At 36.9% G+C, this 24553-nt stretch overlaps 1 protein-coding gene across 1 annotated transcript in view; it reads right to left on the minus strand.

Moving 5' to 3' along the window:
- The window catches only part of LOC150088785 (SLIT-ROBO Rho GTPase-activating protein 1-like), a 431497-nt gene extending 415749 nt beyond the window's left edge, over positions 1-15748 (minus strand). The window contains exon 1 of the mRNA XM_090369650.1: positions 15470-15748. Coding sequence (XP_090225776.1) covers positions 15470-15599 — 130 coding nt within the window. The 5' untranslated portion in view covers positions 15600-15748. The remainder of the gene's footprint in view (positions 1-15469) is intronic.
- Between the last annotated feature and the right edge of the window lie 8805 nt (positions 15749-24553).

Raw genomic sequence — 24553 nt, forward strand, 5'->3', positions numbered from 1 at the left:
GCCTTGGATGCTAAATTTTCTTCTATTTCCGCACCTAAAATAAAAATGGTTTCGCTTTACCTGTGTCATTCTACACACTACACGTTTTGTCACCTTAAGCAGTTTAAACTAAATGGCTTGGCAACTAAACTCCCCCTGCCTGAGATATACTAACTACAGAAGTAGTTAGTATATCTTTAAGAATTCACCAGTTGGCAATTGGATTCGAACCCAGACTCCTCCAAATGAGTGACAAATAGCAAAAACCACTATAATGTCACGGTGGACATGCAATTACGCAAACACAGCACTATCAGCGAATACAGTTTAACAATCGTGGAATCACGAAATAATACCAAACAAGAGTACACTTTCGATTACAGAAACAAACCATTTACTATTCTTCGCCACTTATACAAAAAAACAAAAAAAAAAAACCTGCTGTTCTTACGTTTTCATTGCTCATCAGAAATCAAAATTAATCGTATTTACAATAGTATATTTAACAATATGCGAGTAATGTACTAGTAATACCACTCTATTATTTACATTAATACCATTCTATTAATGTACTAGTAATACCACTCTAAATAAATTCTGTTTATACTCCGACAAGGCCCTTTGTGAGTAGCACAGTACATATAAGCACTGCCTCCCCACGCCGGAAGGAAAAGGCTCGGGTTCGAATTCCGTCAATGGCTGAAGGAATTTTTATGGACTTTTTTCACAACGTGGCTGAGTTTGCTAGACTCAGGAGACGGCTGCTTGTGATTTTTTCTCCCGAAAACTCGGGTTTTTGATCCAGCAACCAGGAAAATCGTCCACAGAATATACGCAATTTACAGATATAATATGTATGATGCAATATTGGCTTAAGTCGCTGATACGCCTAAACCCTACAACAACAACAACTGGCCTGACGTAGCCAGTGGTCAGGAGCGAGAGTGCATAGCACGCGTTCCTTGAGTGGACCGGGGTTCAAGCCCGTGACTACTAAATACGATAAATATTTGTATTGACGATTTATTGTAAACTCTACTGACTTGGTTGTCGTGCCGGAGTATAAACAGAAAATTTATTTATTTATTTGATAAGATCAGAGAATTTCAAAATAGAGTCCTACGCGGGTCCATTGCATTAAACCCACACCCAACCCCGTACGCCAAAAAAATAAAATAAAAATTATTAATAATAATAATAATAAATAAAACAATAAAAATGGATCATTAAGAAATTCCTATTCAATTTTCTACAAGTCAGTAATAATGCAATATAAATTAATATTAAATTTAAATAAACTTTAAAATTTATTTTAAAGTTTTGAATTAAAATAAACAAATAGAATTAATGTTTTATTGTATATCACAAACATAAAAACAGGTCAATTAATGTAAGCAGTGCGTTACATTTCAGGCGCGTTTGATTTTTTTTTTTTTTTTTTTCATTTCCTGTAATTAATAAAAATGAAAAGTAAATACATTGTATATAGTTATCTCTTTAGCAATTAATTAGCAAGATTATAACTTTACAGAACGATTAATAACTATAGGTTTACTTTCTCTAAACTGAGCCATTTAGTTTAATTACAAGTGCATAATATTTATTAATCTCTTCCCGTATTATTCTTTTTTTTTTTTAAGTCTCTTTTCGCTCTATACATCTCTTCACAAGCGACATTACGTTCACGAACATTGCATAACAATACATGCGAAGCCTGTATGCACTGCCTACAAGGTACTGCATTAAAACTAAATTTAATATATGATTTTTTTTTTCATAGAAATTATATGGAAAAAAGAAATAACTGACGGATTTCTATTTGCCCGATTTTAATAAAATGTAGTTTGGCTGGGAAAATATTTTTAACAAGCCCAAATACAAAATTTCATGAAAATCTGTCCACTGTCACATGCGGACGGACGGTGAAAACAATAGGCGCTTAGCATATATATATACAGGGTGTCTCAAAAATATTGGTACAAACATTTAGGGGAGGTAGGTAACATCTAAAGGAATGTGAATCGCATAGGAACCCATAACCAGAAACGTCACGGGAAAGTAGTAGCAGTGGCACAAGCAGCAGAAATGACACAAGACAGTAATTAGTGGCAAACATTTATTTGACATAATATTAACAATGGAGTACGAGATGAGTGCATTTCAAGATGTTACAACAGATACTCGAAGGTTCCACCATGAGACGCGATGCATGCGTGACACCGGTTCAGTGTGAAAGTGTTCAGTTACTGCCTCCCCAAGATCATCCTGCACATGTGGCTTTTGCGCAGTGGTTTCTCCAAGAATGTGTTCAAGACTTGAATTTTCCAGCCTATGTTTTGGTCACGGATGAGGCTTATTTCACTCGGGAAGGCTTATTCAATCAGCATAATGCTCATGTGTGGGCTCACGACAACCCACACGGTGTGCGCTCCCATGCGGCACAACATCGCTTCGCAATAAATGTGTGGGCAGGTATGGTCGGTGCTGCTTAGTCGGCCCATACCTGTTACCATCCCGCATGAACTCCGCTAAATATCGGATCTTTCTTGAACAAGTTCTACCAGGGTAACTTGACGATGTTCCAGCAAATGTGAGACGCAACTTTGGTTTCAACATGATGGGGCGCCTGCCCATTATGGAAGGTGTGCTCGTGACCATTTGAACAGGCGTTTTGGGCGTCGATGGATTGGCCGTGGTGGACCCGTTGCCTGGTCCCCACGCTCACCTGATTTATCGAGCCTTGATTTCTTTCTGTGGGGGGGGGCCTCAAATCTATCGTGTATGAATCGCCTGTGGAGACGGAAATGGATCTTGTGGCGAGACTCGTCTGCGCTGCTGCTACTGTCAAAGAAACTCCAGGTGTGTTCGACCGTGTCCGCCAATCCATGCTGCATCGGTGTCACGCATGCATCGTGTCTCATGGTGGAACCTTTGAGCATCTGTTGTAACATCATGAAATGCATCCATCTCATACTCCATTGTTAATATTATATCAAATAAATGTTTGCCACTAATTACTGTGTTGTGTCATTTCTGCTTCTTGTGCCTCTGCTTCTACTTTCCCGTGACGTTTCCGGTTATGGGTTCCTATGCGATTCACATTCCTTTAGATGTTCCCTACCTCCCCTAAACGTTTGTATCAATATTTTTGGGACACCCTGTATATGCGAACGCGCCTAAAAAACAACAAACTAATAAAAGCAGTTACTTTATGAGTTCAATACCAATTTTTAGTAGTAATTTATTCAATTATTTACAATCAAAAATGAAACCGCACCTGGCCCACTAACCACAAAATTAAATAAAGACCCGACCCGCATTATGGATAACCTGCGGGTTTTCAACCGAATGAAGGACTCTACTTCACAAGATACAAGAACATTACCGTAATTAGTAGTCACTGAAAGCGCGTGTATTTCTGTATCCTCGCGCTTGACCACTACCGACCGGGCTAGCCGGGTGGGTAAAGTGCCTGCCTAGAAACCCAAAGGTCGCGGGTTCGAATCCCGCCTAGGGCTTGGATCATAGTACTGCAAAAACCTTGGGAGATGCATTATGGCCACAGAAGCCGATGCGCCAACAACTACCAAATCAAAAAAAAAAAAGCTTGACCACTAGGCTAAAATCGTAGTGGTTTTCTAATAAATAAATATACGATGTTTATGTCATTCCTTCATCTGTGCTCAGCTAAGCAGGATCACATCAATATCTGGAACACGGTTGGTTGGGGTTTGCCAGGCAGACATCTCCGTAGTACCCCCTCCTTGTGCTCAAGGCTCCAGCGGTTACAGAATTTCAAGAGACACTTCCCAAATGTAACTCTGGACACTCTCAACTCGTTGAACATCGACATCGACCTGTGGACTATAGATAAGGGATATCGCGATGGCATCTTGTCTTATCTTGCTGTTTGTAAAGGACATTTATGTAAGCGCCGATCTTAGTTAGCCGATGTCCTTCATGTTCTGCTCAACTTGTAGTCCTTTTTCGCTGTAATTACTACTTCGTTTTCACATTTTGATTATCATCTTTGCTTTTATCTATTAGTTATTATTATTATTAATTTATTTAAATTTTTTTTCTATTATAAACAAAATCACTTGTATAAACAACGAATTGTAAGATTCCTCTGGCTTTCTGTGTAAGGAATCACTATTGTATAAAATTTATGTTAATAAAGAATCTTATTATTATTATTACAATTTACGCTGGGGTCTCATTTACAATGAGTCCTTTGGGTCGGGTTGAAGCAATACAGGCAGCCTCCCAATGATACAATTACGAGATTGAATAGTCAAAAAAAAAAAAAAAAAAAAATCCACTTTTATTACTCAGATGTGACTATAGGCCAAGGAAGAAAATATACTTTCAGCAGCAGTGGCGTATCATTACAAGCTACTTATACCCTGATCCAACGAAATTTATTTATTTATTTTTATGTAACTTCCTCAATTTTCTGTTTTCCTCTTTTGGCTTCTTTCCCCCTCACCACCCCGAGCTCAGGGGTCTTCATGCAACTGCACCACCTGCAACCGTAGGATGATATGTCGCCGTTCAGCAGAAACATACTTGGATAGATACAAGTCAGTAAATATTTTGAATTTTAATCTTCGTTATGACATATAATTTATAAAATATCGCAAATTTTAAGTGGAAATGGAATGAGCTGTTCAACTTCATGAACAGTACAAAAATGCAATAAAAATGCCGGCTAAATCCCTTAATACGAAAAGTTAATGCTGGAGAAATAACTTATACTCAAAGCCATCCATTCTTAACTAAACAATGAAAAGATTATAACTGACTGATGAATAGTAATATTTAAGGTCTCCCCCCCCACATTTTTTTTAAACTACGAGCCATTCCTGATAAGCACACACCTGGAGTGGAAATCTTACAAATAAGTGTCCATTGTTCACACATGCGCATTTAGTTTGGGGTAATAATGTAATAGTTAACGGAGAATATCCAACCTTATATAGGAGAACGAAAATATTCTCCGAAAGCTTATTCTCAAAAATTATTCATCTTCATGTATTATTACAAGGTAAAGACATGGAAATTTTCGGCATGGCATGTTCTAAACCAGTGATTTCGGCTCGGGTGTAGCCAGAAATAAAAGGCTGAGCAGCATTCTGAACTGAATTCAGGTTCTAAAATAATCTAGGACAGTTCTACAACTACCAGATAATGACAATTGCGCAATGCGATTTATGTCATTTCTTTTTAAAAAGAAACTCTGCCATTGACTCTAGCTTATAAATGGAAAATGCCAGATTTCACGTGTGAGAGAAAAAAGTGTCACTGAAAGGAGATTTTTCATGCAAAGCTAAATAACCATGACTGTCTTTTCCCACCCCAAGAGACATTTCTTCCTTTCATTAAGCTTCCGTGATTTTCGGAAAAGAAGCTGTTTTCTTTTTATTTTTGGTTTCTGTATTCCGTGAGATGTCCCTACAGTATCCTTCCAGTCTTAATATAGCTACTCGACTAGCTATCGCAATCAAGCAACCGAGATAAGTGTACAGTACATTATTTCCTGCATGCGGCTTCCAACATATGAATGATTCGTGGTGCCTTACTATCGAATGCAATGTTCTAGGAATCTTTTTTTGGAAGTTTGTGTCATTACACCAAACTGGAAACTAAAATAAGAGTAGGCATTTAAGAAATATAGTAAAACTTTCCATGCTTTTAGATTTTCAATTAGAGTCGCCCTTCCATCGACGATTAATTAGTTTACGTTCTTGGGATGAGGAGCTATTGGCAATCTTGCATTTTCATGAACTGAATTGTCTCAGATAATTCACTAGATATGTAATCATTTAAATCTCGAATAGTACTGTAATTTTTGTTTCCGAACTGAGAACCTTTAAAGTACACTAATATTCAAAATTTAAATTACAGCCATGTTTTTTTTTAAAATGAAACTCTGTAATTTTTTACTGAAAATTTGTACCTGATCTAACATATAAATCCAAATATATGATTTTGGGCTTCAAAACAAGCAGATAAAGAGTTTATAAAACTATAACATTACCACTGATCGAAACTTAATCAGAACACATCTGATTAGTCTGAACAATTGCGAACTGAGATGATCAGTGTCATAACCTGACAAGAATTCTAATTTCAAGGTGATGGCTATTTAGCTCCAACAGCGAGACGATACATGGACGATATCGACAGACACGTCTGCCTCTGTCTCCTTTCGCTGTCACCAGAATTCTATTTTCGCACAGCCAAAAGCATGGAATATACAACAGTCCATGTTAATTTCTCTCTCTCTCTCTCTCTCTCTCTCTCTCTCCACAAAAAAAAAACAAAGAAGTTCAACTTGGTGTAGAAAATACTGCTGGACAAGTGAGCCAATATTTTATTTACACATTACTCGACATTCAGTCGTGAAAATGATTGTCCAAGTGTTCTCATCTTAGAAGAACCTCCATTCGTCTAACATTAGGGAAAGGGACCATTATCTCGTGGTGATGGTCATCAAAGGTACAAATCGTATAACTACAAGGTTCGTTAGATTACATAAATCTTTGCGGAAGTGCCATAGGCCCTCAATTCATTTTCATGGATAATATTCTTCCACACAAGATTCAACTTGGAGAAAATATTCTTCAGATTGAGGCCAGCCAAATCTCTGGACCCGAATCCAATTGAATTATGTCTAAGATAAGATGATTTAGGGACATGAACTGAAACATGGTAGTCTCCTACCAGGACCTTCCTTACACGAAAAACTGCTCTTATTTCTGGAGCTAGCCTTATGAAGAGCACAAGCGTAGCCTACTGTGACAGCTATTTGGCTTTCGGGAGTAATTACACTCCCTACGTTTCGTAACTAGGGACTTTAGAGGAGGCCTTATTGAGGTATACAAGGGGGAAAAGTAAAATGAATGAGAGTGAGAATTTCACCGTTTAATAATAATATTCTTTCAGAAAAGTTTTCATAGTAGAATTCTAGAGTCAATATCAAGAATTCAATATCAAGAGTATATATTTCTTTATTTCAGAATTTGTTTATAAATGAACTTTAGGGCACCAATGTAATATTTGAAAGGAAAAAAAAAAATTAAATCTATTGCCTAGAATGTTTAAAGGAACAAATTCTGAATGTATGAAGTAGTCAGTCTATTGGAGAATTTAAGCAAGGATGAATGGAACAGAAGCCTAAATTATCTATATAAGGCTCTAGGTTGAGAACTATTAATTGGTTAATTCCTGCTTATTATGATTAAAACTGATACGCCATTATACAAATGTTATGAGCCAGAACATACCAAATAACTGCTAAGTTTTGAGAAGTATGAAGTAAATGGCTGCTTATGCTATAATATGAATAAATGATTACTTTCGTTATATTTTAAGAGAAATTTATGTCTAGTTGGCATCAGATGATGCCATACTGATAATTTTTTTTTAAGATAAATATTTTAATTTTTAACTGTTTAATATGTAAGTGATTTGTAAAGTTTGCAGATATATTTTTTATTGTTTAAATGTTTTTACCTCCTTACTGTTTATTTTATTTATTAAATAAATTAATTAATTAAGAATAATAAAATAAAATAAAACTGTTTTTATTGTTTTATTACAATTGATTAAATTACACAAAATATTATACTTGGTGTTTCCATAGCTTTTTAAAATGCAAACGCCATTTAACAACCGCACGTAAGTTATCTTATTAATTTATATTATTAGTCTTATTAAAATTTATAATTAGCATATGCATATTTAAAATGTTTGAATATACAGTGGGGGACAAAAAAACTGCATCACCTTAAAAAAAGTAACATTTTTAGTGAAACAAAAGATTTTGATTACAGTCATTTTGTTTGTCGCAAAGCAAAGGTATTGCGTCAGATAACGCCTTCTATTGCATCAGACAGTAATTGCAAGGTATTGGCATCAGCCGTTTCTATAAATACAGCGTTGGAAGGGTATACACGCTCATTAATATCCTGTTTTGTGGAGGTGTAAGTATGGTTCGTTCAGTTGACACCAAAAAAAAAAAAAAAAAAGTATAGTGTTGCTCTGTCCCAGGAAGGGCTTTCTACGCGTGCTATCGCTGATAAAATAGGCTGCCACCCGTCAACAGTATCCTAGGTTCTGAAATTAAGCGCGAAACCGGTGATGTGAAGAGAAGACCTGGATCAGGACGTAAGAGAGTGACTACGCCTCCCCAAGATCGATATTTGAAACGGCTATGCCTTCGTAATCGCCATGCTAGTGCTCCTGATCTAAAACTGGACCTTGAGATGGCCTCTGGTGTTGAAACAAGAGCACGAACTATCCAAAGACCGCTTTCGGAATGTGGTCTGCATACCAAGAAGCCTTTGTTAACCCAACAAAGGAGGAAGAAACGACTTGCTTGGGCTAAAACGCATGTTTCATGGACAAAAGAGCAATGGGACACAGTCATCTCTTCTGACGAATCGAAATTCAACCTGCATGGCTCAGATGGGAAGCGATATGTCAGAAGACGAAAATCGGAGGCCTACCATCCTGACTGCATAACACCGACTGTAAAGTTCTCCACCGGTCAAATGAACTGGGGATGCGTAACAAGCAAAGGGGCGAATTAAGTTTATTAACGGAACGGTGAATACAGAAACCTCCACTGCTATCTTGGAGGAGTGCCTGAAACTCGTTAATAGGGATCACCACACAGATGTCCAAAACTGCATTTTTCAGCAGGACTCAGAACCTTGCCACACAGCAAAACTGATAATTTTTATGCTATTTAGATTCAATGATGAGTTTGTCTTCTTGCCTCACAAGGTTTAAAAAAATACTTACATCAATGCTTTCCCTCGTTTTTCTCCCTTAAGGGGCAGTCATACCTCATAAATTCTGGCATTACAGTGTTGGACTGGCCCAGCAACAGGACAGATTTGAACCCAATTGAAAATTGCTGGTACATAATGTGGTCTAAAATTGTTCAGAAGAAGCCAACTAAGATTCAGCTGCAGGAGAGCATTGTAAAGGTGTGGTACCACGAAATTGGGCAATGATATATCCAGAAGTCGATTAACTCTATGCCAGATCGTTGCAAGGCTATAATTGCAGCCTCGAGAATAAACAACAAAATATTGAGGACTTGTTTTGCTTATTTACAGTACATAATACTATTACGTTAACTTGTCATTTCAATTTGTGCACGTAAATGCAATAAAATGCATGTTTGGTTGCCATTTGCATGATTTCTCATATTTCCATTAATTACGCATGTTACCCTTTGGGTAGATATTTATGGCAATCCAATAAAAAGACTCCATCAGGTGAAGTCTTTTTATTGGATTTCATTCAAAGAGATATATATCCCATCTAACAAATGCATTTCGAACATTTCTGCAACACACAATGCAGCGCAAAACACATTTGCAAAATTCACAAGTGATGCAGTTTTTTTTATCCGCCACTGTAAGTACAAATGGGCTGGATGGTGAATAGCATCGTGAATGAGTATGTTTTTAGTCGTGAAGGCCTGGTCGCACAATGGGTATATAAACACAATTATAACGTTGGAACTTCATGCACTATCAGCGAAGGGAATGGCAGCATGAGCAACAAAACCAGAACCTCGTACCTGTAGGGGCCTCGGCGATGAAATTTTCATGTCAGCTTATGATGTGCATATCCATAAATTCATTTAGCCTGGATATTTTAAGAACCAACAGTCCAAGTGGGCTCCCTTTGGACTGCTGAAGAACCAACAGTCCAAAGGGAGCCCACTACAAAATCCTGTAAAACTTCTATAGTTTTAAAAAATAAAACATTGATATGAAATTACTCTATGTACTAAACATAAATCGCCAATTTATTAAAGTGAGCTTTCAAATGAGTTCTTATAGAGAAACCAATTTACGGTTTTTTAAAATAAATAACTAAGTTTATTTATAAATTTAATTTATACATAATTTATCTCAATTTTATAAACTGGCAAATCAATTTATGTCGTTATCTGTTTTTCCCTAATTTTCATTAATGATTTCTTTGTATTAACTTAAATTCACTTGTTATTTTTCAATCTGTTAAACCCCTAGTTACTGTCTGTGGGCCTGTTGCATCTTTAAAAAGTACTTTCACAGCTATTGTAATAAAGATTATGTACACAGGGTGTTTCATTTAGAAGGCACTAGGGTCTAGCTCGCTCATTTTTAGGTTTAGGCTAGTTGTTTGGACCATTTTTGTTCCATTTGAGCTCAAATGGGACTAAGTATAACAGTTTAGATTTAGCAATTTCTAAATTTAAATTTTGCCTAATCAACTGCTCTTTTCTTAACGGAAAACTAGTTCTATGTCCTCTGCTTACCCTAAAAATATCATCGGTATCAGTATTTAATATTTACAACGTATTTATATATTACAAACAAATCAGCATATTTATATTTATGCATATTTACAAATGTTATAATAAGAAAATGAGAAAACAAAAGGAAATATTTATTATTTAACATCTAAATACTAATAGTCTGTTCTCAAAAACCTCATTACTGACAATAATCACAGCTTAATATGAAAATCAGATTAAAATTTGCAAAAAAAAAAAAAAAAAAATTATAATCAAACATGAAATCTGTATTGTAATAATCTTATTCTTCTTTGCTTTTTCCCTGCAAATGTAGCAATCATTTATTAATTTTTTCGATAACTCATTCGGGCTCTCAGCTTATCTTCATGCAATTTTGCAATATTACAGTACAGCTGCATATATAATAAAAAGGTTATAAAATGTATTTTTTATAGGCTGCGACCAAACCGTCTCGTTTGGGGTATACAAAAGAAGAATTAGCCACAAGTAGACTCTTGCTGTGAAAAAAAAACAAAAAAAAAAACAAGGAATATGAAACCATAAGTGAAACTGCTGACGATTGAATTAGTGGCTGCAGACTCCCCTGAAAGCCGCGGGACACTTTATAATTACAATAGCATCTGTCAGGAACCAATTCAGGTGAACCTATTCGCGGCCTGCAATCTTGTTTGCGATATACAAACAAAGAATTAGTCACAAGTAGACGTTTTGTATGAAACACTATCAAGAGATAGTTTGTGTGAAAATAAAAGGAATCTGAAAACCATAAAACGAAAATGCGGACACTTGAAATAGTGGCGTTTAGTTACAATTTGTGAAGCCAGAAATAATGCACATTTGTTTTGAAAATTTCGTATCTTTTGAATTTTAGTGATTTATTTTCGCCGTGTATCACCGAACAAGTCCCACACTTAGTTGATGTGATTTTTCGTGTTGTTTATTTGACATAAATTTATTGAATTCGTGTTTTATAAAATAAAAATTACTATTTTTCACCGGGGGGGAGATTTTATTCCACCGGGAGTAAAACTCACCCCCTGGATTCAACACTGATCGGTATACTTCTGAAATGAACATAAACCGATATTTTATTTGGAAGAAGAAACACAACAACCGCAATAGTTGTAAGTGAGAATAGATGCAACACAAACTGCCCTCGAATTGGCCAGCTGTTTTACACAGGTGCCTCCGTAGCACACGCTTCTTGATTAGACCGGGATTCGAGCCCGTCACCACCTAATACGCAGGATGCGGAAAGGTTAGGGAATGACCACCGCATATCCCGGAGCAATATGGCCTTAGTTGCTAATGCTCCTAAAAACCAAATAAACAACAACACAGGTAAAAAGTAAAGTGCAGCCATTATCAACCCACTGCAGGATGGAAGCCTCCTCAACAATTCATGCTGAGGGAAATGGACCATAATCTGCCACGCTGGTCCAGTGCTGGTTGGCAAATCGACCGTATTCAGCAGTCAGGGGCTTGAACCCCGGTCTACTCAAAGAGCGTGTGCTACTGCACTCCCTCTCCTGCCCACTCGGCTACAACACAGGTACACGCGCATATTGAAAAGCGACATACAACCACTGTACTCAATGGTTGTACGTTGCTTGTTACATTCTTTTCCTCAAAAAAAAAAAAAAAAATAATAATAATAATAGAGAAAGAAACGGTTTACTTCCGCTTCAAGCAAACCGATGATGTTTTTAGGCTAAATTGGGGGGGAAATAGTTTTCCCATTGAGAAATAACAGCAGACTAAGAAAAATTTAAATTCAGAAATAGTAAAATATAAATGGTAACGCAGTCCAATTTTAATATCAAATTCATAAATTTCAGGATCAAAGGGTAATTACGATGTAAGTAATTACAGACCTGTAGGCATGACTTCTGTTCAAGGGAAAATAATGAAGTCAGTGGTTAAAAAACTACTGCAGGATCATCTTCACAGGAATGCAGATATACGGAAATCACAACATGGATTTTCTAAGGGGAGATCCTGTCTGACCAACCTGATTAGCCACTATGACGAAGTAAACAAAGAAACTGGGAGAAAAATAATTCTGACATCACATACTTAGATTTCAGTAAAGGTTTGATATTGTTCACCATGAACGGTTGCTATATGAATTGGAGCAGTGCGGCATTAGGGAAAAGTTACTGCTATGGATAAAGGAATGGTTGAGTGCCAGAAGACAGATTGTAGTTATTAATGGCCACTACTCTTCATGAACTAATGCTATTAGTGGAGTTCCTCAAGATTCAATGCTGGGCCCCTATTTTTTTAATATTTTAACTACATTATTTTTAATATTTAATAATGATATTGATGAAGGCATATCGAATTTGATGTCTAAATTTGCTGATGACATACGGGCTGGCAGGGTGATTAATGGCAGGAATCAGGGTATGCTACTACAACTGATTGCAAATTTTATTTCAATATATTTTTTAAAAATTCGAATCAAGAAACATCACTTTTTCAGTCTACGAATTTGATTGTATTTATTTTATTAGTTTTTTATTATTCATATAATACAAGGAAAATCCTAATGTTTTGTATTTTCTTTTTTCGTGCATTGTAATTAATGCGTTGAGAAATAAAAAGCATAATAATAAAATTACACATTAAATCATGAAGACATCGAAAAAAATACAATGCATAGACGACAAATAATGTACAGTATAATAAGAAACTAAAGAACGTATAAATAGTAAAACGTAGTATAAAATAAAAAAATTAAACATTTATTTTTTATTTTCCAACCAGCTATGCTTCTCAGGGACAGTCTGTACCACTTTCGAGAAAATTCTCTAATTTAGAACTGATGTTGCGACTATGCAAAATCTGCTTTGAACTCATTAGAAAAACAGTGAAATAAATTAACTTTTCTTTTCACCAACTGAGTGAATTTTCGTGCGTAGATGGATGCTGTACAATTCACATTTTAACAAGATGTGCTATAGCAGAATCAAGTTCCTGCCAAGTTGAGTTGGATCTGGACATTTTGTTATTGTAACTAGAGAAATGGCATACAGTATTGGCTTTCAACAATGGCACATGGTTAGGTGGCTATGGTTTTGCTCAATGACTCGAGTCAGTCATTCAAATGAATGACCCAAATCAATTAATCACATCAGTCACTCGCTCACTATCCATTATTATATTGTACACACTATAATCAGTCTCACACCAAGAAGAGGCCTCGTATATATATATTTTTTTCAAATCCTTTCCGTAACACAACCCAATACTTTATTTTTTTTAATAAAGAAGCACATTATCATATAACTGAACTGCCTCTAAATATTAAAATATTTCATCTAAAATTTGCATCTAATACGCTAAGAAATGTAAATTTGGCTATTTCATTCGTAATAGAAAAGGGAAAAAAAATAGAAACTGATTTTTTTTTCTATGGATATGTCCATGTAAAAAAAAAGTGTCAAAGATTATGTTAATTTATGTAATTTTTTCACTGTTTACATTAATTTATGTAAACAGCGAAAATATCACAGAAAAAGAGTTTTCAAATAATCTTCAATGATTTAACAATAAACATCATATGTAACGATCAAAACACATTTGATAAAGTCACGACAATTTTGACCAACTGAATCTCTTTCTCTACAGCATGCAGTATTCACAGATATCGATTCGGTAATTGGGAACTTGCTCTACTCCCTCTCAATCGATTCAGTGTTAACGGCAAAAGTTTCACATTCGCTCGCTTCTTCCTTGTGAGTAATGTTCATACACAACGAAAACATATTGCGCAATTCTGATATTATTTTTTTAAATGCCGTCCCATACAACCTTATTCGCCATATAATTATCTCATTTTCATCGAATATCAATTAGAACAACAAAGTAAGTGAATATTAAAACAGACATGAAACAGACAACAGACTTAAAATTCGGATTTATTGAGGATTGTAATATTCAGAATATTTTCAGATATATGATGATATTCAGATTTTCTTTCCGTCCCCTTTTTAAATTTCGAAATAAACCAATATATTTGAACTTCAGTTTTCTTGTACATATTTTCTTTTATATTTTTAATTCGATAAGATTTGGTTTTACTGTTCATCAGTATACGGTTAAAATCAATAGCACTAAATACTGGATTTGGTGCAATTCAAATTAAAATGCTAATTTAATCCCCCGCAGTAAGTTAACGAATTATTATTACATAATAATAATGTTATTATTATTACATAATAATAGAGTAACTAATATTTATTATTTAACAAATCCTTCCCCACAAAGCTACCAAAAAAAAAAAAAAAAACTGTACACTATTCTCTAACACGCTACCTTTTGTTAGCCTTTCACATTATCCCTTTTTTTTTTTTTTTTTTTCCACATTAAACATTTACCCTCATGGAAGTCTATTACGACAAGACCATAATGCTCACATCCAACTGATGCATAAGAAAGCAACCATTGCTCTATGAATACTGTTTATGTACCTGGTAAAGTCTCCGTAGACACGTGGCTTTATTTTTAAAAATAGGCTTAGGAGCGTCTTTCCAAACACTATGCAGATAATCCAGTAACTTCCGATAGGCGGCTGTATCTCTGAACGTCACATCCGTTGCCATCCGTACAAGGTTAACATCCTACAAAACTTATTATTGTGCATGTGGAATGGACATTATTAAAATATTATAATTTAATTAATGTAGGTGGAGCTTGGAATTTTTCGAGGATAAAATAAGATTGACACCCGTTTCAAAAGCATCGCTTTTCTCTCCATGCTAGCTGGGCGTCCGTTATCGATTTTCACCACAGTTCGTTGTCTACAGTTTCCCAGTTCAGTCATAAGTTACACGTTTAATTAGCGAGTTAATTGTTTGTCATTCATCTAATGCTTATCCGAAAGCACAGAAAAATAACCCACGGCAGCGAAGATATTTTATATACGGATATAAAAATGATTTGGTTAACACTGATAGATTAGGAAAAGGTTCTGTCAGAGAACGTAAATAGTTGGAACAGAACATACTCTGCATGATTACTGAATAATTTTTCTTAATCTATGCATCAGCAATTAATGTGAAAGCGCAGACAAACCATGCAAAGCTGTCGACCTATTCTTAGGAATATATCGAATATTAAGCATGCAATACAAGGAAATTCAGTATGACCTATTCTTACCTTTGACCTGCCCATCAAATATCAGTAGACTATCCCTTTCCTTCTTTGTTAGCTTCCGGTCTGCCATCTCTTCCTCTCTTTTGAGGAAAAGTTGCACAAAATTATAAACGTTCTCTTGTACTTGGGTCATTTCTGTGTATGCGCGTCACTCTCCCTCCACGCCGCCAAACGCTTCCCTCATGGCTGACAACCGACAGCTCATACTCGATGCAAGTGCAACAGTTCTCCTTGCGTCCGTCGCCGCATCCGCTTCCATCTCCACAAGGGAAGTGCCGAGACGGGAAGTGAAGCAGGCCACTCCTCGATTATTCCCTCCCCCTTTTCTCTCCTCCAAATATACTCCAGTTGGTAAGGGTGCAAGCCTCTAAACCGATGAGCGGATACAGAGATTAAAGAGGACCGCTAATCCTTCAATTTCCAGCATTGTTCTCTGACCATGACAATGGAACCCATACCACAAACGCCGGGAGGGAAAACATGCTAAAAAAAAGGATATTAAACTTTACATGGTTATACATTTCCACGGCTATACAAAAACATACAAATATTAACAAGGATCCAGATTTATGATCCATCGAAAATGGATCATTTGTCCTTTCTTACGTGTATTGTACGTTGATTAATCTAACAGACATTTTGTACTGTAGCTAGCTAGCACGTTTCTAATCAACTTATAGATCTCATCGCAAGATCTCCAGCTCTATCTTCATATGACAAAGACTATCTCTCTTTCTCGCCGCCTTCTGTGCACCGCATTGTTCATAAACAGGTGCTGGCTAGTGGCGCGTGGAGAGCCATCATCACATGCGCACCATCAGTCGCTTGGCGATGACGTCACGCAACCTAAGCCAATGTTCTACGAGGGTTTTCACAAATGCCTCTTAGAGAGATGGCGGGGAAATATATACTGAACACTTTCTGTAAACGACATTCGGTACGGCGTTTCCCGTCTCTGTTGTGGCAGTTCTGGGAGAGACAGTTGCACCTGGTGCCTAGGGTAATGTGGATTGACAGCCCTGGAATAATCTTCTATACAGTATATTAAAAAAAGGGAGAAGTTAAAAACAATAGAAAGGATGCGTGAATCTTGATTACATGATGGAAATTGTTTTTAACGTTACTGTTCACATCATGTTACAGCCATTTAAAGAAAAATGGAAAAAAAAAAATTAACAAAATAGGTATACACAGCGCAAGCTGGTATTAGTAGATGTTTTCCTGTAAATTAATAAGGAAAAAACATTCAAATTAAGTGAAACATAGGAAGCAGTAAAATTTAACAAATATGGATATAGCTAGAACATCTTTCCATTTTAACAAAGATGGTAAATGTACATTATTGTGATATATGAAAACATCATTTCCTGGCATAACTTTAAGCCAGCTTCTACTACTACTGCTCCTTAGAGAAGTCAAAATACAATTATTTAAATACAGAGATTAAACTGGGAAAAAAACTTGATAAGTAGTACAGTGTGGATAAAAAGTTGGCAAAATCACAGTATAACTGGCACTTACAAATTACGTTTATTATATTTTTAACTGAACAAGGTAGCGTAGTGATTATAACCCGTCCTCCCACACTAGGCGGAAAAGACCTGAATTCGAATCCCGTCAATGACGAAAGTAATTTTTATGGGCATTTTTTTCACAACCTGGCCGAGTTAATCGATGTCAGGAGAGGGTTGATGTTTTTTTTTTTTTTTTCCCGGAAACTTGGATATTTCGTTCAGCAGAACAGCAAACTGACCGAACAATATTCTAAAAAATATACAATGCTACTTCGGAAAGTGACAAATAAGAGCATTACTCAATGAAGTATATTGTTTATGTTAGGATTAAAGTAAGAGTGAACAGAATATAGTATACCGCAACTCGTTCATATTGCGGTTTGATGATATTTTAAACTAAGAATGCTGCAGACATCAACTATAAACAAGGTAAATAAAACGATGCGAAGAATGTTACCACGGGTAGCGAAGGGCGTAAGCGACGTGGGTGACCGCCCAAGGACTCGTATCTGCAGAGGCCTCGCGGCTGAAATTTTCATGTCAGCTTATCGTATACATTACCAGAAATCAATGCGGCCTAGATATTTGAAGAATCAACAGTCCAAAGAGAGCTAGTACGAAATCCTAGAATATTACTAATTAAAAAAAAAAAAAAAAACAGTTCCTTAACATGAAATTACTGTATGTACTAAAAGATAAACCATCGAAATCGTGAAATTCTTACAATGAACACAAGCTTTCAAATAAGTCATCGTTTAAACAGAAACAAATTTCATTTTTTTTAAAATACTTAATTAAGTTTAACTGTAAATATTTCATTTTAATATAATTTAACTTCTAAATTGCAAGATATGGTGCAATGTTTTGTTTAATTTTTTTCAATAATTTATTTCTATGTATTCATATTCTAAATTCACTTATTATTACAAGTCAAGTGAAAATGAAAGATACTAGTACGCCACGTGAATCCCTCGTGGATAGCACAGTTGGTAGGATCGCCGTGCTCCCCACCCCGGGTGGAAAAGACCTGAGTTTGAGTCCCATCGACCCATAAAAATTCCTCCCATCATCGGGAGGAATTTTTATGAGCCTTTTTCACTGACTGAGTTAGTCGGTCTCAGGCGAGGGTAGCATGGCTTTTCTCCCGGAAACCAGTTTTTCGTCCAGCAAAACAGAAAGTCGACTTCAGAACACACGCAATTTACGGTCAATATATACGGAACAATACAGCCTTAGTCGCTGATGCTCCTAAAACCATACTACAACAACAACACGCGAAAATTTGTTTTAAGATGTTTATTGAAGTGTTACCACAGCAATCTACATGTAATACAAGTTGACTCCATTTCAATAGTCTGTAATAATGACAAACCACATGTCACCCCCCCCACCTTTTTTAAACAATCACCTATTATACAAATGTGGTCTGCCAGAATTGATTTGCAGCCGGGCACATACAATGTAGTAAACAATGTAGAACACAAAATGACTGATGCGGAGCGAAAGGCTGGGCAGTTTAAGCTTGTAGTAGTGAATGGGTTTCTTAGTAACATAAAGAATGAAAATTACGAAGAACTAGTTGGCAGGTTGAATGAAAATTTAAGATAAAATGGGATGCGGAATGTCATTCAAGTTCCATTACTTGCATTCCCACCTGGATTTTTCAGAACAAATCTAGGCAATGTCAGTGAAGTGCATGGGATGAGCTTCCACCAGGACATACAGTCAATGGAAAAGAGGTACTTATGAAGGTGGTTTGAAGCTATAATGGACAACTATATCCCGTTCTTGGTTTGGGATGATTATATTGACCACAAAAAAAAAAAAAAAAAAAAAAAAAGCAAAGACGCTTAAATATCCATTTATAAGGAAATTTTTTGATTAACTCGAAGACGGTTTCAACTTTTTAATCTTAGATTTTGCATTACTGACATTTACTTTTCTATCATTTCTGGGCGAACTACTGATACTATGCAAAAATTAAGGTCGGATACCCAAATTCATAAAGAAACATCAAGAAATGCACATAAACAAAATCTTTTTGAAAATTCGTTACATAGTTGTTCTATATTGTTGAACAGCACCATGGATGGCTATTGTTTTATGTTGAATTTTTGTGGCGCCATACAGCATAACTAATACAAATGTGATGTTTTACTCAGTATTCGGAACACCAAACAAGTTCTCGACACCGCACTATCCTGGTCACACCGGTGTGTATGGTCATCCGAATCCATTTACCAATACACCCTTCTTTTACGGCTGAAATGAACTACACTGAAGGCTGAAAGAGCCCATGTTCTTCTGACTGCTACAAAGAAGTGGTGGAAGGTTCTCCGTGAGAGACCGATGCTGTCTTTAGGGACAGCAGTGGGCCGACAAGATGGAACATATTTATTAATCTGTTCATTAAAACTCGTGTTTTTCCAAACATGATGGGTGTCAGAATACTTTTAGTAGAGTAGCATATATTATATATTATTGTTCATTTTAAGAACAAAGGCAATTAAAAAAGTAAACGCATTTTGCAAGCATCAAGCATGGTGCATACTGAGTCAAATCTAAACGCGATGTTAGATTGCAGTATGCTTAGCGTGACTGGTGCTGCTGTAGTTTGATGATTACTTTCTGTTTCGGATTGCATCAGTACTGAACAATGTGCAGTAATTCCACACAAAAATCTAAAAATAATTTGGAGAACAATTCTCTTTTGCGCAACGCTTCTGTGTAGACTTCGAAACTCCTGTTTCGAGTTCTACACAGAAACGTGATTCATTCTATGAATCACGTTTCTGTGAATACCAATGACAATCCATGTTTCCCTTATATACTATCTGCGCGTGTAGCACAGTAGTATCGTCACCGTCCCTCCTACACCGGGTGGAAAAGGCCCGGGTTCGAATCCCGTTGATGATGCGAGAAACTTCAATGGGCTTTTTTTACTCCGTGGCTGAGTTAGTCAGTCTCAGGCGTAGATAGCAAGGTTTTCCCCAGAAAGTAGAGTTTTTTCGTCCAACAAAACAGGCAAATCGACCAGAGAACACACGCAATTTACAGACAAAATACATATATTCGAAATAATGGGTGGCCCTAATATAATAATTTGATTTGATCCCATTAATGTTTCGGCGTATAAGGGAAACCGTGGAGGCGGCAACAAAGTACAAAAAAAAAAAAAAAAAATTCCCATTAATGTATCACTATCTTCAGTATTTCAGGCGGAAATAGCCGCCTGAAATAGCCTCGCCAGTTAGAGTCGGGAATTTCTCTATTGATTTGGACACACCAGTGAAGGAGGACAATCTTAGAATAAGATCAGAGTTTATAAATGACTAGCAAATGGTCTGGTCAACTGCTGAACAAGGTAGAGAAACTGATAAATTTCTGTCAACTGAGTGTAATTGACTTTGAATACCGGTAAACTGTTTGCAGTTGGATAATGATGTGACAGCTGTTTTGTCATGAGTGCTGAAATTAGGTATTGTGACTGTTAGACTGGTTGATGGTCGTTCGGGTTGAGGACGATTAAAAAATAATAATAACTTAGGGAATTGTGACCTGAGACATAGTGCAGTTCTTAATGAATATTTTGATGGTTGGACATCTTTGCCTGATGGATTGTTGGATAATGGTATGGCAGACTGACTAAGGTTGATAATGTCTATTCAGACTTGTAAATAAATTGTTAATGTCTTCTGCGTCTTTCTGGGAGCTTGGGCTGCACCTGGATTGTTTGCCGGAAAAGAATGGGTTTTGTAATCGATGTTGGGGTTTTGTTGGTCTATGGAGCTTTTAGACAATTGGTCATCTGTATAGTATAATTTGTGGTCTAATATAATAGTTTGTTCTGGTGGTTGGCAAATTATATCAAATGTATGAACGCTTTTGGTTTGTTCAACTGATCGGGAACTGTGTGGACTGAATGCCCATGTGTATTGGGTTTGCTGGGATTCATTCTTCTAAGCTATGTTTTGATTGTGAACCATGTTTTAAGTTGACAACAGGTTGTGTTGTTATTCTTGTAGTCTAAAATTGAGATAAAAGAGAATTTCTGATTCTGTCTGCAGTTGGCAGACTAGAATAATTGTACTGTATATATGTAAATAGCTACGTTGCTAGCTTTGCGCCATAAAACATTGTAGTTTTACTTTTAAGGTTTTTAGGTGTTTAAGGCTGTGTTAAAATTGATCCACTATATGTTTCTTTTCCTGTAAACTTTTTCACACTTCTCTCTTATTACTCAGGGGATGTCTTTTCTTTCTTCCCCTTGATTTCTGCCCACTTTCCTTCCTTTCCATTTCCCATACTATTCCACCGAAATCCTATTTCCTTTCCTTGAATACCTTGGGGCTCCCAGGCTTGCCTGATAGCCCCAGTAAGTGTCTATTTTTTGGTGGTTGATCCTGGCTGCCTCCACGTGGCTTGAGATGGGAGTCAGAATGCGGGGGACCAGATGTACTCTGCCCCCTGGCTGCGAAATGCCAGGTGCCTGCACTCAACATTCAACACAACCCACACATACACTGCACATACACACACTTGCCGCCATTGGCGATATGTCTTGTCAGAGGCATCAGCGGCTTATAGAGGAAACCCTGGAGACCGCCGTACAATACACAAATACTTTAAATACTTAAAATCCCATTAACCGTCTGCGCCGGTAGCACACTTTTCCTCCCCACACCGGGAGGAAAAGGCCAGGGTCGAATTCCGTCGACGATGCGAGGAACTTTATGGGCTTTTTTCGCTCCGTGGCTGAGTTAGTCGGTCTCAGGCGTAGATAGCAAGGTTTCCCCCCCCCCTAGAAACTGGGGGTTTTTTAATCCAACAAAACAGGCAAATCGACCAGAGAAACACAAGCAATTTACAGACATAATATATACACGAGTATATGCAAAAAATTACGGGTGGCCCTAATACAATAATTTGAATTTTGAGTCCCATTAACCCCAGGTTTTGTGATTGTCAGGTTGACAGTTGTATTTTGTATAATGATTGGTAACTTGTGTTAAATTAGTTGCTAGGCGGTAACTCATTCATTTATAGGTGAGAGTTTGGATACATCTAAATGCTAATTGAGTTATGGAGTTAATTTGAGTTAATTTATTGAGCTGTATTATTATTAATTGATTGAGTTGTATTTTGATTAGTTTTATGTTTGTTTTGTTGAGCAGTATCAGATTCCACTGGTGACCTAACTTCTATAATCTGTTATTCTTGATTCTTGGTTTTCAGGGAATGCCTTCTACCTTCATCTCCTTGCTTTCTATTCACTTTACTTTCCTTTCATTTCCCACACCTATTCTCTCTGTATATCCCACTACCTTTCCTTACATACCATGGGGCTCGCAGGCTTGCCTGATAGCCCTAGTAAGTGTCTTTTTCTGGTTGTAGAACCTAGCTGCCTTCACGTGGCTTAAGATGGGAGTCAGAGAGCAGGGGACCAGGTGTCCCCTGGCCCCTCGTTACCAAATGCCAGGTGCCGGCACTCAACACTCAACAGAACCTACACACACACACACACTAAACACACCTAGACGTAGACACACTTGCCGGCCTTGGCGCTATGCCTTGTCAGTTGCATCAGAGGTTATAGGGGAAACCTGGAGACCGCCATACAAACGAGAATATCTTGAATACCTTGAATCCCATTATCCCCAAACCACCGTAGTCTCGTTGAAATTGGTGCCATGAACATGTGACTTGGAGCTCTGAAAAATGGGGGTTCAGTTCTGTTCTCTGATGAGTCTAGTTTTAACCAACAACAGATTCTAGACGTTATTGCATCTGGAGACATTTTTCATTTTTTTTTCATTCATTTATTAATTACACACAATATACAGTCTCAAGATTATGTACATCAAAGTATATACATGATTTATATACAAGATATATTTACATATAATTATATTCTCTGTACATATCATTAAACACTTTGTGTGTGTGTGTGTGTGTGTGTGTGTGTGTGTGTGTGTGTGTGTGTGTGTGTGTGTGTGTGTGTGTGTGTGTGTGTGTGTGTGTGTGTGTGTGTGTGTGTGTGTGTTCTTTAATCAGGTAGCTCCCAGGCATAAGCCAAACTCTACCTTGAGAACTTGTAAATATATAGTCTTTACAAAGCAGTCCTGGAAAAGTATGTTGAATTACCTGTGTCTGATTTCATTGTAGCGCAATTTGCGCATGAAATCCCGCACCCACTGGAGGTAGTGTAATACCAGTGAGTGCCAGCAATCCCGCTTCCCGGATTGCCCATACCAGGGAGCCAGCAGGAAAAAAATATATATAATAAAACAACAACAATATTCAATAGTCTGGATGGCACAACTATAAACTTCAAAAATCACAGTTCGACTGAATATTTCCTCATTTGCTGTTCTACGTGCACTGGAACCTCCAAATCCAATAAACGTACTATCCAGCAAATCTCCAACTATATGCCATGGATAATAGAACCATTAGAGCACCAGACCCGACGCAATGAATCATGTCCAGCACCCTAGAATCCAGAAGGGAGTATTCATGATCGCAGCACAAAAGACAACTAACCAGAGCACCAGACCCAACACCATGAATCAGGTCCAGCACTCCAGCTGATAGCAGGGGTAGAAACCAATAGTGAAACTCCAATAATCACCAGGTTTGTCTCTCAAAGAAAGGCTCTGAGAACAGTTCTTCTTGCAAAAACAGCAGCTGAAAACTCTTGAAATGAATTAAAACAGTCACGATTTGCAACAAGTAAATGTACTGTATCAAACGATAAGCCAGGAATACGTGCCATCAAAGTCTGCCTTTGGTCTTCATACTCCCGACATAAAAAAATTACACGCATCCAAGTCTCCTGTTCGCCACATGTACAGAAAGGATCTGTCTCCAATCCTCTCTCATATAATTTGGCCCTAAGTGAGCCATGTCCTGTTAACAAAAAAGAAGTATACATAGAAGGCGCAAACCAAGATGCCACGGTTTTTGACAATGCATAGTTCACCTGGGGAATATATTTCCTCGTCACAGTTCCAACATCACCACTTTCCCATCTGGTCTGCCATAAAGCCATTAATTTATTCCATATTCGTTGTTTTTCTTCTTTAATATTATTCTCCAAATCGATTGTGATATCCAAAAACGTTAACAACGTACCCTTTTTCAATTTGTACAAAAAAACCTCTGTAGACAATAAATAAATCCAATGGCATGGTACCAGAAATTACCTGTAGGGCATTTGTAGACGCTGTTCTAGGTACTTTCAGTAAAGTTAATAACATAGAGGGCTGAAGCGATAAAAGTTTCGATCGAATCCTAGTTTTAGTTACCACAGAAAACCAAGCAACGGCCGCATATGCCACTATCTGAAGAAAAATAGTCTTATAATACTCTCTTATTCAATCCCCACTCCTTACGAGAAATTCTAGCAATGGAGGCTGTAAAGTGTCTTACTTTTACATTCAGGTGTGAAACATGTGGCAAAAAGGAAAGTTTGTCATCTATGATTAATCACAAATACTTAGTTTTAGCAACATAAGGAATCTGAACTTCACCTAAAAGAACTCTTGGAGGTCTGCCGCAATCAAATTGTTTG

The sequence above is a fragment of the Mastigoproctus giganteus genome, chromosome 3, assembly GCF_048544385.1.
Source record: "Mastigoproctus giganteus isolate SK-2022 chromosome 3, ASM4854438v1, whole genome shotgun sequence".
Taxonomy (NCBI): Eukaryota; Metazoa; Arthropoda; class Arachnida; order Uropygi; family Thelyphonidae; genus Mastigoproctus; species Mastigoproctus giganteus.